Genomic DNA, 15,000 nt, shown 5'->3' with positions numbered 1-15,000 from the left:
GTAAAGAAATTCATTAACAGCCAAATGAATAAAGAATATTTGACATATATATCTTAATATATATATATATATATATATATATATATATATATTTATATATATATATATAATATATATAATATAATATATAATATTATATATATATATATATTATATATATATTTATATATGATATATATCTATATATATATATATATATTATATATATATATATATATATATATATATATATATATATCTATATGCTATATAATCATCATCTTTCCCACTTATATCCCTACATTAACCTGCAATGGGTATTGCATCATTCTGAGGGCATCAGAACCTCTTTCAAGTGGGTAAAAATATTGTGCTACCAAACTTTCATCAATGATGTCTGCGTGTTCCATCACTTCAAGAACACGAAAATACACTTTGATGCAATATATGTTCGTCGAAGTAATATTATTATCAATATATGACACTTTGATACAATATAGACATACTATTATTATCGGTAGTAGTACTAGCTGTAAGCCCAGAATAACCAAAGACGAATCACAGTTATATCTCGTTATGTTCCAATTCGTCCCGTTCATTAAATCTGAGCGAGACGTCTGCCTCATCTCTCTCTTGCAAAGTCTTTGAAGAGTTTCCCTGCCGAAGCCACCGATACAACACGTGTCATCGCATATCAAAGCCTCATTTGTTTCTGCAGAATCATCATCTCTCTCTCTCCCCGCGATAGGACGAAAGCGTCGGCGCGAGTGGATTCGTGAATTCTAAAAAAAAAAAGATAACCTATTTTTGACATTGGAGGGCATCTTTGGTCACTGGTATATTCCACGGATTGGCGTTTCGTAAAATTCCTTTTGAGTGGCGTGCCCTAAATGATTAGACAAGTACTCCCAAGGTTAAACATATTTTGTACAGCAAAGCAACCTCTCTCTCTCTCTCTTCTCTCTCTCTCTCTCTCTCTCTCTCTCTCTCTCTCTCTCTCTCTCATACATACAAGCTCTCCTTATTTCAAGTGCTAGAACTGACATTTTCTTATTGGGATAATCCCAATTTTATTTTTATTTTTCACTTGAAGCCTTTTTTTTTTTTATCTTCATTTCTTTCACATTTGAGCTAGCTATGGCTGCCCATCCCACCGGCTTCCATATAAAACTATTGCCCCCATGAAAACAGAGAGAGAGGAGAGATCGAAGGAGAAGAGAGAAGAGGAAAGAAGAGAAGAGACCCGGGAGAGGGGTTTGTTTAGAGGGGAGAGAGAGAGAGAGAGAGAGAGTCTGATGCGATCGGCAATAATAATAATGACGAGCTTCCAGAGCCAAAAACAATATCAAAATGTACTGTCAGCATTCCTGACGCATCATAAACGTTTCCCTTTAAGCCCGAAAATCTGAAATTTCTCTTCAAATTCCGAATATTTCGAAATTCCGCAGCGAAATGATTAGAACGTTGCTCTTTCGCGCGCTAAATTCTCGAGCTTATATACTGCAAAAATGTTCAAGCGACAAAGGTACACAAATGACCTCTCTCATGAATTTTGACAAAGTGGTTTTTTTTCTTTCCTTTCTTCTAATGAGCTTGTGCTACATTGCAAACTGTGTGTGTAAGCGCAAGGGTCCATCTTTCGTGATAAAGTGTTGCACTAATTAATGCTTCAGAAGGGACTGTGTTGTCGGCATCAATTTAAATAAGTGGTGTTTGGTATTTTCAAATTAGCTCCGGCAAGGCAAAATGGCATTTCATAAAAACATTTACAATAAGTGACACTTATTTCTAAGCCCCCTTATGCAGCAACGTGTCATACAATATGGGAGGACATGGTATGTCTTAAAAGGTTCCTCGGATTGACTCACTTAAGGACACTACGAGAAATGTCAGGTTATGTCCTGTGGTACCCTGAAATACAGCAAGTGTTATGCCCTGTGATACCCTAAAATATAACAAGTATGTCCTACGGTACCCTATATATAGCAAGTGTTAAGTGCTGTGGTACCCTAAAATACAGCAAGTGTTTTGTCCTATGGTACCCTATATATATAGCAAGTGTTATGTCCCATGGTACTCTAAAATATGGCAAATGTTATGTCCTATCGTACCATAAATATATGGTAAGTGTTATGTCCCGTGGTACCCTAAAATATAGACATATCCAAATATATCTGAAGAAGTAATATACTGTAATTCACAATAAGGACCTCTATGTCCTAAATTATAACAGTAATAAACATGTCCTACTAAGTTCCAAAATGAGAACACATCCCATGATATTGCAAAATGGGATTTATCGAAGGTGCTCCAAATTTAAATAAAGTTAACAAGCAACCGAAGTGTTAAAACGGATCCTATTACACTCAAGAGTTTGTCAACCTTTACTCGAAAGGACTTCGTCAATGTACGTAGTTCTTTTATCCTGACACACTGTAAATATAGCTTAGTTGAAACAGAAGCTACACTGAAGATGTTATGAGTAGAATTAAAAAAAAAAGTGTTTATGTTGTAATTAGTACGGTAACTGTACTACCATCTTCAACTAACAACTCATTTACCTTAAACTTTTTCTGCTGTTGTAATTATTCTTGCTGCTAACTACTTTTTCTGCTAACTACTTTTTTCTGCTACTATCTTACTATGTGGCCTTTGTTATTTGTCTCACTATTCTGATATTTCCTTTTAAATCGATGTTTGTCTTATCGTTATCATCATTTTTCCGGCTGCTGGCAACTGCTGTGAACAAATTACTAACCTCACGGGCTGCTCTATGAGCAAGAGCCCGTGCTGGCAGAAGGTCAGCTTAATCTAATCTAAAATAACATTCTAACTTATTACCAAGGCCTCAAGAGATAGCAGTTGTAACAATATCATTAATCCGTCCATTGTATTTGTCTACCGATTCATCTAAGATTACAACATTCATTACAGAATTGGAGGGAACTTAATGAATGAAGTTTCCAGTCCGCGGACCATGTTGCTGAATGAGGTACATGTTAATGAATTAAGTTCATTATTATGCCTTTTTATATCAATACTCTACAGGATCCACAGACCTCGCTCAAGCATTTAAACAACTACACCATCAGATCCACAGACTTGCCCATAAATCCTAGACTGAGTTAGAACATCTACAGACTGTGGCTCACTAGTTACAGACTGTGTCCCATTGTTAAAAGACTGATGCTCATCTATCACAGAATTAATTATAATACAGACTGTGCCCCATCGATAACAGACTGAATTATAACATTCCTAGACTGTGCCTCAATAATTACAGGCAACGCCATGTTATTAAAAGACTGATGCCCATCAATCACAGAAAGGTACAAAATCCACAGACGGCTCACAAACATTGAATGGGGGCATCACAGTCACAGCAGAATGCGCCCAACATTCATGCGGACTCTGTTTCCTTAACCTGAAGTAAAGGATTTTGAAATCCCCAAATGGAACCCCTGATACACTTTAAAATAAACGCATACTAAAATTAACACCTAAATACTAGACATGTATTGTATGGAAATGCATTTCCAATTATAAAGACAATGAAACATGATGCATACCTGAGCGTAATTCAATTATTTACAACGAATTGTGTATTCACACGAATGTCTTTTGCTGTAACCCAACAGTACACTGTGAAGATAGAAATGGCCCATAAAAACACTATATACACGTTGCAACCATATTTTTCGAATGCTAAAACTTCTGTATTCCCGATCACTGGCGAACATTTTTTTACCTGAGTATGAAAACAAAAGGCAACGAATTCCAGGTTTCGATTTACCCTCGTCCAACATTCTCTCTCTCCTCTCTCTCTCTCTCGCTATTCTCTCCTCTCTCTCTCTCTATATATATATATATATATATATATATATATATATATATATATAATATATATGTTTAAGTATGCAAAATAAAAGCACCTTATTCCGTTGAAGGCATGGGCACAGTAGCATTCACAATATATCATATAGGCCGACCAACACATGCATTATATACATAGCTATAACCACGCTCTTTCAATCTCCCTAAACGAGTTAAAAACATTCTGGAAACAGAATAGACATCATTATGCTCTTTTTAGCAAATATTCGGCTGATTTGAGTAATCCACCACGAATCCAACGATATTCCGGACCGTCAATTTCACCTAATGAGGCACTGGCGGAGATGTTGCTCGGCCCATAAACATCGTTATTCTCGAGATGTTTCGTCCGTACTGCGCCCAAATGCTGCATTTCAACGTTGCGTTCGCTACAAATGCGAGACCATCGAGTGGCTCTCTCTCTCTCTCTCTCTCTCTCTCTGCCATATTTCCATTCATTTGGCATTATTACTTTCTGCTTTTTCTCCGGCGGTTATAGGATATACACAGAAAAATTCTCCTTTTATACACAAAAATTATTTCTCTCTCTCTCTCTCTCTCTCTCTCTCTCTCTACTCTCGTCTCTCTCTCTCTCTCTCTCTCTAATGCCGATTTAAAGTTAATATTCTATTGTTTTATACTCATAAGAATTTTTTCATATCTCTCCACTAAACCTCTCTCTCTCTCTCTCTCTCTCTCTCTCTCTCTCTCTCTCTCTCTCTCTCTCACGCAGATATACACAGAAAAATTCTCCTTTCATGCACAAAAATTATTTCTCTCTCTCTCTCTCTCTCTCTCTCTCTCTCTCTCTCTCTCTCTCTCTCTCTCTCTCTGGTGCAAGCATTATGAGTAATCAACCTCTATCTAATTGAGTACAAATCTATCATATGCTCAAAAACAAAAGACTTAATCTGATAACAAAACTTAAACATCACTTGAACAATGTCATTAAAAAATTTATTTAATATTGTAACAAACAGTATTTCTCATTAAATAACGGCTAAGAAAACACCTGCGAAAATCTCATTAGAATTAGGAACGCATAATCATGGCAGAAAAGTATTAATTAAACTTAAATGCTTTCGTACCACTGAGGTGTTGGGCAATACAGGTTATGAAATGTAATTAAGTCATAATGATTACGCTACGGTTGAGCAATAAAGATTCTTACACCCACCCCCTCCCCCCTCCGCCCCTTCGTTAATTATATGCAATTAGATAATTGCCTAATACATTTAAAACGTTAACAAAGTACTGACTTCAATAAGCAACTCTATAAAGCAGGTTTATGTGCTGTAAAATTACGGTAAAGTATGTTCTAGGGAGATGAATATAATATAAGTAACTACATTCCTTCATGTGACCACTTAGATCACACCGCGACCTACTGCTTCTAGGCATAAGGTTCCCAGAGCATGCTACGCGATTTGGCCTTCGAAAATATCTTAAGAATGAACAAACCAATGATCTGTGGAATTCTCGTTGTTGATTAATTCTGTCAAACTGACAGACACTGCAGAGCAATTGAAAAGGCTGTAACCCTTAGAACTCTATTTATCTCAAGCTGATTGATTGATTGATGTAAAGTTACTAAAACTGGCTTCACAGCGTCTAGGTTATTGACCATCTTATGCTTTTGGGGATATATACATACATACATATATATATATATATATATATATATATATATATATATATATAGTATATATATACTATACACATACAACACACACAAATTTTGTCAGCATTATCAATAACCTAAACCGGATAGTTTTAATTTTTTATAGAGTAAAAATGATCTAGCCGACGCCATGGCCAATGATTACGAGCCAAGAGTCGAAAAACATTCATTACGTAAGCAAAGTAAACACCTTTTGACGAAATGTTGCGCCGCCCATCCACTAGACAAAAACCCATTCACCTTGTTCCATCGGCTCTGAAACCCAAAGACTTTATGAATGGCGGAACGATACATAGATGTGGGTGGGGTATCTGTGCTAGCGTAGTAATACTACTGTAGCAGTAGTGCCGCAACAGTATAGCAGTAATATACATGAATTAAACGTTTAGGCCAACTGCTGGGATCCTTGAGGATCATTTAGCACTTCTTACAACTACTCGAGAAATGAGTTTTTATAGCCAGAAGTTAAATTTTCTAATCCAACAATGCCCATGATAGCCTTCAGTGTTATCCTGAATTATAACGAGGCCAAAGTGGGTGGAGCCTCATGAAGTTATCATATTGAAGATAATTATTGGTGAAGGTTTAAAGCCAAAATACGGTACCGACTATTTTTTTTTCAGTAAATAGGTAGATAGCCAATAAATAAAATCAAGCTTGTCCACTATGTTTTTGAAAATTACCATCTATACATATATTGTCAATCTGATTGTGACCTATAAAGCAGACTGTAATTTCTTAGGAAACTTATTTTGGGAGTTAGACTAATAATCGAAGTGTTTTTGTATTTATTAACATATTTTGTTGGTTTGTTCATTATGACAATTATCAGTGGAGAGGTTCAGAGTTCATAAAGGTGTGCTGCTTTGCTTGTATTTAGATTTGTTTGTCATTGTTGCCAGAGGTATAGCCTTTGTTACGTATAGCCAATCATCCATCGAGAAAGAGGGAAGAAATGCTGTCATAAGTTACGTAACGAGTGCGTTCGAAACCTTTTCTCTGAGTAAGTTGGCCCATCTTCAAAAAAAGTCACTTTTACATTGTAAGTACCAAATTTATTCAACCTAAGTAAAGCAGAATACAGTCAAAATTTATGTGTAGATATAATGTGTATTCTGAATAAGCGTTATATTTATGAAATGCATAGATAAAAAGTTATTGCGAAAAAACCGTTACAGATGGCCTGAATCTCATAGTAGGTTATTGACAATGACCATCTTATACTTTTGGGGATTACATATATATATATATATATATATATATATATATATATATATATAGATATATATATATATACTGTATACACACACACACACACACACACACACACAGATATATATATATATATAGTATTATAGATATATATATGTATGTATATATATATATATATATATATATATATATATACATACATATATATATATATATATATAATATATATATATATATATATATATAATGTATATATCTACATTATATTATATCATGTAATATTATTATATAATATATATTTATTATATTATTAGATATAGACACATATATATATATATATATATATATATTTAATATATATTATATATATATATCTATATCTATATCTTATATCTATATATATATATATATATATATATATATATATATATATATATATATATATATATATATATATATATATATAGAGTTTGGTGGAGGATGATGCCTTGATATAAGGCAGTGGAGAAGTCCCATTAGGCAATCGACCCCTTAAAGCGTGTTGTAGATATTATAACGCATAAAACATGTTGTAGAAATGTTATATTATAAAGGCTTTTTTAGATATATTTTAATATAAAGCGTGTTGTAGATACTGAAATGTAAATCGTGCTGTTGATATATTAATGATTTTAAGCATGTTGTGGATATGCTGTATTTTGATTTAAAGATGTTATAGGTATATACAGTATTATGAATTATAGCACGTTGTAGATTTATAGCTTGTTGTAGTTATTATACTGAAAGGCATGCTGTATTTAAACGATATAGATATGTTAGAATTTAAACCATGTAGATATGTTACAACTTATAGCATATCATTGGTTTTATTATTTCAAGCATTTTGTAATATAGAAATTGAGATCTCTCTGAAATCAGTTGTATTTACTAAGGCTTTGAATTGTAGTTTTTGTTCGTTGTTTCAGTGTTAAAACAAGAAAAAGTGGATGTATCCATTCAGGTGGGTCACGGAATAAATTTGATTAGATACATTAACATTGTCTTCGAGTTTTTATTTTTGTGTCAAACAAAAGTATTGAAATGATTTTGCCTGTCCGTCCACACTTTTTCTGTCTGCCATCAGATCTTAGAAACTAATGAGGTTAGAGGAGTTTAAATTGGTATGTTAATCATCCACCCTCCAATTAGCAATTACACCAAATTGCAGCCTTCTGTCCTCAGTAGGTTTAATTTTATTCAAGGTTAAAGTTAGCCCTGATCATGCGTCTGGCAACGCTATAGGACAGGCCACCACTGGGCCGTGGCTGAAAGTTTCATGGGCAGAGGATCATACAGAATTATACGCTGTACAAAGAAAGTCGATTTTTTATTTATTTTTTATTTTTTCCTGATTTGGTAATAGGATAGAGTAATTTAATTTTCTTCCGTCAACCGGCAACTAATTGTTTAATCTTGGATTTAGATATTTAAGAATTATTTTGTTATTTTTGGCTAGAGAAGCAAGTTATTTTTGTAGGTGGTTGGAATAACCTGTATCTTTTATTATTTCTGCGTCAGTAGATTATTTAGTTTCCTGCACATATTAAGCGGATATTCGAATGAGGACGTTGTTGAATGCTGGAAAAGGTTTATGGTTTTTTATGCCTTTTAAAGGAAATTTCCAGCGATATTCCCAATACTTCAAAAAGTAGGAAGTGTACATATATAGGTTAAATGCAGTCAAGGTAGATCTTTATTCAACTTTATATAGCCAAAAGGCACTTAAAATTTTATGAAATTTGGATTGATATTTACATGCTTAAACCAATCGAGATGGTATTTCCATTTTTAGTACTTGAGTGTGAACATTTCTATAAAATATTGCACTGTATCATGCAGATTTTTGTTGTTGTTAACTAAAAAAGGCATAACTCCTAAAGTGAATCTCCTTGTTTGAAAAGATAGAGGTCAAATAACTTTGGAAATACTAAAGAAGGAATCGAATTCTTCTTGAAAGTGTGTGGCTTGATGAGTGGATGACTCTCCTGTTCACGACTGTTCACACGCATTAAATGTGAGACAGGGAGACCTGACGTGTGTTACGAAACCTTAACGAGGCGAAGTGCCATAGACAGGCTTACAAAAGTGGTTAATGTGTTCTACAGGCGCCCATCAGGAAGTAACTGTTTATATTAATTTAAACATAAAACGTTTCTACTTCATCAGGATTACGTCACTCACAAAACAATAGAACTGAATATTAGTGCTTGTATTTAAATGATATAACATTATATAGCATTAGGTTTGGATAGCTAATTGTGTTAATGGTTCGTAGTATTTTTAAGTACAAAGCAATGGCGAAGCTTACCTATGGATATGCTTAATTACTGTTGCCGTTACCATCCTAGTCTTATATTGTTATTTTCAAAACAATTTGGCATATCAAAGGTTTTTTTTTTCTTATGGTATATTCACTCTACACCCATAGTCTCTCTCTCTCTCTCTCTCTCTCTCTCTCTCTCTCTCTCTCTCTCTCTGCCATTGGGTATTTTATCTTGTATCTGAACTTTTCAACCATTCTCTCTCTCTCTCTCTCTCTCTCTCTCTCTCTCTCTCTCTCTCTCTCTCAGCTATTGGGTATTTTATCTTGTGTCTGCTCTCTCTCTCTCTCTCTCTCTCTCTCTCTCTCTCTCTCTCTCCTTGTAACGTCTTGTAACTCTCTCTCTCCACATGCCATTTCCCCTATATTCATTTAATGCTTTTAATAAAAGCATCCATTTCTGCTTTCTAACCCAGCCAAAGGGGAGAGAGAGAGAGAGAACATGTGAATCACACCTATAGCACCCATATGGTAAACTGCAACAACACCGCCATAACAGGGAAAGGGGCGTGACGTACGCCCCTGAGTTTTTTTTTTTTTTTTTGTTTTTTTTTTTTTTTTTTTTTTTTTTTTTTTTGCGACGAAAGGTACACACACAAATCGTCGTAACGTTCGCACTGTGTCATCCGGAGTTCGTTCGTAAATCCTCCCCGGTCGTCCAGGCGTCCAGTCTTCCAGCTCTATTCGTTACCGGGTCTTCGGACATTTATTACTTTCAGAGAGAGAGAGAGAGAGAGAGAGAGAGAGTGTGTGTGTTAGTTGCATATTCCATGCTGGACATTAAGAGCTCAGTCCTCACGTATTTTAATTCTCTCCCCACCCCCAACCCCACCCCCTTGGGTCGGGAGAATATCCCCTCCCCCAACACCACCACCACCATTTTGGGGGGTTGGTCGGGGCGGGGCGGTAGAATATTGCATAAGATATGTAGTCACGGCTATTTAATTCAGAAGTGCTTTTTAGCTTCATGTAATATGACAAAGGCATTCATTCATATTTGATGTCGTTTTGACAGCTGCACAATGAAAGACCTGGCTTGTGCTCTGGTTTGGTTAGTTTCATCTTGTTTCCAGCAGTGCTGCGTTGGTACCTGTCGAATTTTATTATTATTATTCGACTGGGTGGTTTTATATTGTGGGGCTACGGATTGCATCCTGTCTCTTTAAGAATCCATTGCTTTTCATACTACGTTCGCTGTTTCCACGAGCACACACTTACTGCATGAGTCCTGGAGCTAATTAAACATCTCATTTTTCCAGGTTCCTTTTCAGGGACCTTGGGATCGTGCCTAGTTATTATTATTTAGAAGATGAACCCTATTCATATGGAACAAGCCCACCACAGGGTCCAGTGACTTGAAATTCAATCTTCCAAAGAATATGGTGTTCATTAGGAAGAAGTAAGACGAGGTAAAGGGAAATACTGAAAGAAGATATCTCGCATATTAAAAAAAAAAAACAAATAACCTGCTAAGTTATCGAAGATAGATAGATAGATAGAGAGAGAGAGAGAGAGAGAGAGAGAGAGAGAGAGAGAGAGAGAGAGAGAGTTTTTCTGCAGATAGGTTTGTATCTGTGTGTGTACTTTCCCACCTCTTTTTTTTTTTTTTTTTTTTAAAAATAGTTTTTTTTTTTTTTCCCCTCCCAATGGAAGGAATCTGGAAAAAAACTGAACATTAGTTACAGCCCCACCCCCAACTCCCCGCACCCATTCATCCTCTAACTTCAGGGCCATATATCTCATCCATACTGCAAAAAAGGCTACAGTGTTTCTTTATCGCGTTATTCTGTGAAAGATATCGCCATTATGCCCTCTCACAATATACGTGTATATATATATATATATATATATATATATATATATATATATATATATATATATATATATATATATATATATATATTTGATATATATATATATATATATATATATATATATATATATATATATATATATATATATATGTATATTTATAAGGACATCACTGGTTATTCTTGATTCTTAAGTCTCAGACTACTGAAAATAAGCATTGCCCATTATTTATACTAATAATAACATAACTCAATAAAATGCTATTTCATTTGTACTCTCACCATAAGTTTTCAACTCTCGTTCATTTTGGACATTTAAACTCCTTCCTTCATTTCCTGCATCATGGGAAAATATGTCGTCTCTTATTTGTCCCAGTTCCTCGTTAGAGGAGCCGGTTACGTGCTCGACTACCGATCTCGGGGTCGGGGTTCAATTCCCTGCTCTGCCGACGGGGAATCAGAGGAATCTATTTCTGGTGAAAGAAATTCATTTCTCGATGTGGTTCGGATCCCACAATAAGCTGTAGGTCTCGTCGCCAAGTAACCAATTAGTTTCCAGCCACGTAAAAATATCTAATTCTTCGGGCCAGCCCTAGGAGAGCTGTTAATCAGCTCTGTGATCTGGTAAAACTAAGATATACTTATTTATCTTATTTTTGCCATTTATTTTTGCCATTCTCATAAAATGTCAAATCTCACCTTCACCAGTACATTTGTAAATTCTTTCTGTTCAAGTGTTCTATGTAGAGGAAAGCGAGTACAAAGACATAGGTATTCGTGTATGCATAACGCATTGAAAAATGTCATATTCTCATACGCTCAAATTCACAAACCTAAACGAGGTAAGTTTTAAAGTATATAAACTAACTATTACGTGTAGCAGTAACGAGTTTCTAATGTGACATTTTCTTGATATATATATATATATATATATATCTATATATATATATATATATATATATATGATGTACAAAAATGTACTTCAGAGAGGGAGGCAGCAGTCCACTTGAAATATAGTACTTACTTTTCTGCATTTTGGCGTTTTCATGGGCTCCTTATATATATATATAATCATACATACATACCCACACACACACCCCACACACACACACACACATGTATGTATATATATATATATATAGTATATTATATATATATATATATATATATATATATATATATATAGTATATATATATATATTATATAATATATATATATATATATATATATATATATATATATATATATACATACATATATATATATATGTGTGTGTGTGTGTGTACATTTATAGATATATAAAACTATACATACATACATTCACATTAGCAGTTCATATAGGACTCCTATTTTCAAAACGACAGCACAACTCTTTCACAAACTCTCTGTGGCGCTTGTTACTCACCTGTCCTCCTTTTTCCCACCTTGCAGATGTAGCGCCCAAGTTGCACATCACGCGGATGGCGGTGCCCAACATCATGACGACGGAGCAGCCCACCTGGCTGGACTGCGACTACGCCGGGGGCGGCGACAAGATCTACGCCCTGAAGTGGTACCTGGGGCTGGACGAGTTCTACCGCTGGACGCCCGCCGAGAACCCGCCGAAGAAGACCTTCCCTATCGTCCACGACCCCATTGAGGTGGACATCGAGTCCTCGAACGAGGGCAGGGTCAGGGTGAAGAGGCTTTCCCTGGAAGCCACGGGGGTGTACCGGTGCGAGGTGTCTGCAGAGGCTCCCTCCTTCCATACGGATTCCAAAATTTCCTCCATGAATGTGGTTGGTGGGTAGTGAAGGATTATTATTCGTTTTAGTGTCGTACCTGATGGCAATATTCTTCCCCTTGGGGAGTTAGTGCCATTGTCTACTTCAGGGTCTTTGCAGCGTCCCTTCGGCTCCTAACTGCAACTCCTTTCATTCCTTTCACTGTGCTTCCTAGTGAAGTATTATTATTCGTATCAGTGTCGTACCTGACGGTAATATTCTTCCAGTAGGGGCAGTGTAGTGCTATAGTATACTTCAGGGTCTTTGCAGAGTCTCTTCGGCTCCCAGCTGCAACTTCTTTCATTCCTTTTACTGTACCTCCTTTCATGTTCTCTCTCTTCCATCACACTTTTCACCCACTCTTAAGCAGCTGAGTCACAGTGCAACTGCAAAAGGTTTTTCCTCCTGTTACACCTTTCAAACTTTTTTTTTTTTTTTTTTTTTTTGTCAATTTCCCTTTCAGCGCTGAATGAGCTCATAGGTCCGAAGGGCTTGGCCTTTGCCTAAATTCTGTATTCTGTTCTATTCTTATGGTAATTATAAGTAACTTTTAAATTGCCCCGTTGATCAGCATTTCTTCGTTTTTAATTTTGTAACAGGTCAAGGGGAAGTTGCTAAGGATATCAATGTTAAAAAAAGAAGGGAATAAAGACAAAAAAGAGAGAAGTATAAAGGGAGAAAAACAAATAGCTGTTAAAAATTAACGTTGGGAAATAAACAAAGGAGCCATAGCTTTTTAAATATATTTAGCCAAGGTAGTCTGACGTTTCTCAGTCATCCCCTATCCCAGTACAGAACAAGTCCAGCATTGCCATCCTCACCTGATCAGAAAATCATAGGTGTTCAGAACTAACTAATTGAAACACTTTTTTGTGGCAACATAATTAAACTAAACATGTACCTGTGTCAGTCACTTATCGAGGCTCTTTATTTATTTTTACATTTATTAATGAGTTTATTGATATATATTAACTTTTGGACCTCTTTTAGTAAATTCTGACAGGACTGATGGTACCATCTTCTTCAAATGAGTTAATAATGAAATTTCTACATGAGTAAGTGGATATTTTTTCTATCAATATATACGATATATTAATTAGTTTATTGACATATTCATTTTTAGGTTTTCAGCAGATTCTGACAAGACTGATGCTATACCATCGTTCTAAACTAAATAATAATGGAATGTATATCCTCGTATTATGAGTATGTGGATATTTTTTGATAATATATACTAATTCTAGTTAATCATTCATTAGTGGAAAAGGGGGTTCCTCTCTATTGGAATGCAAAACACAACTATACAAGCCTCACGATTAATAATCTAGACTTTCCCATTTTTGCTAAATAGGAGGTCATCATTAGGAGGTATTGATTGGGCTAATTGTGGCCGGAGCTGATTTGTTTTAATTAAAATAACATGAGTTCGGGTAACAAGTACAGCAGTCTTATTTGGTTTTGGCGTATATATATATGTACATATATGTGTGTGTGTTTAGATAAATATAAATGTAAGTATTGTACGTATGTGTATATTATATTAAATGTTTATTTATTTACTTATTTATATATATATTTTTATATGCAGGCACCGTTAAAATTCGTTTTTTGTTGATGATAGCTGATATGTAGATTTGACTAACACGAGATTTAAAGAGGTTTATTTTTTATTCTGAAATACTTCTGGAAGTTATTGTTGAGTGTCTAAAGAAAGAAGTCAAGAGATAAATTATTGGGCTTACTAATACCTTGTTTTCTGAAAGGTATAATTAGTTTCATGGAAAGAAGGTTTATTCGATTTTGTGAAATTTTAGGCTGTCAAGCCCAGCAGTGGGGAACTTTCGCCAATTCAGCTCTTAAGAACAGGCAAAAGAGGGAGTTTTAGTGGTTGGACAGCAAGATTGAGAATATAAGAGAATCTTAAGACTACTTAAAAAAGAACAAGAAAAAAAAAAAAAAAAAAAAAGCGGAGTTTTAGGTTTTGGTTGGACAGCAGATGAAGGATCATAGAATTTTCTTTAAGAGTTAAACTAGAACAAAAAAAAAAAAAAAAGGAAAAAGAGGGAGTTTTAGTGGTTGGACAGCAAGATTGAGAATATAAGAGAATCTTAAGAGTACTAGAACAGAGAAAAGAGGGAGTTTTAGTGGTTGGACAGCAAGATTGAGAATATAAGAGAATCTTTAAAGTACTAGAACAGAGAAAAGAACCAGTCAATTCTGGTTTCGAGTGAAACCAGAATTGACTGAAAAGAAGGAAAAAGGAAGAAAATGTGAAATTTCGATCAATGCATCAACAAGATTAGAAACCTTTGTGTTTTACA

At 35.0% G+C, this 15,000-nt stretch overlaps 1 protein-coding gene across 1 annotated transcript in view; it reads left to right on the top strand.

The window, feature by feature from the left end:
* Positions 1-15,000, top strand: part of LOC135203097 (uncharacterized) — a 61,870-nt gene that overhangs the window by 40,984 nt on the left and 5,886 nt on the right. The window contains exon 2 of the mRNA XM_064232719.1: positions 12,348-12,698. Within this exon, the coding sequence (XP_064088789.1) occupies positions 12,348-12,698 (351 nt within the window). The remainder of the gene's footprint in view (positions 1-12,347; positions 12,699-15,000) is intronic.

The sequence above is a fragment of the Macrobrachium nipponense genome, chromosome 33 (genome assembly GCF_015104395.2).
Source record: "Macrobrachium nipponense isolate FS-2020 chromosome 33, ASM1510439v2, whole genome shotgun sequence".
Lineage (NCBI taxonomy): Eukaryota > Metazoa > Arthropoda > Malacostraca > Decapoda > Palaemonidae > Macrobrachium > Macrobrachium nipponense.
The sequence above is the reverse complement of the archived record's forward strand: the minus strand, read 5'-3'. Positions and strand labels throughout refer to the sequence as shown.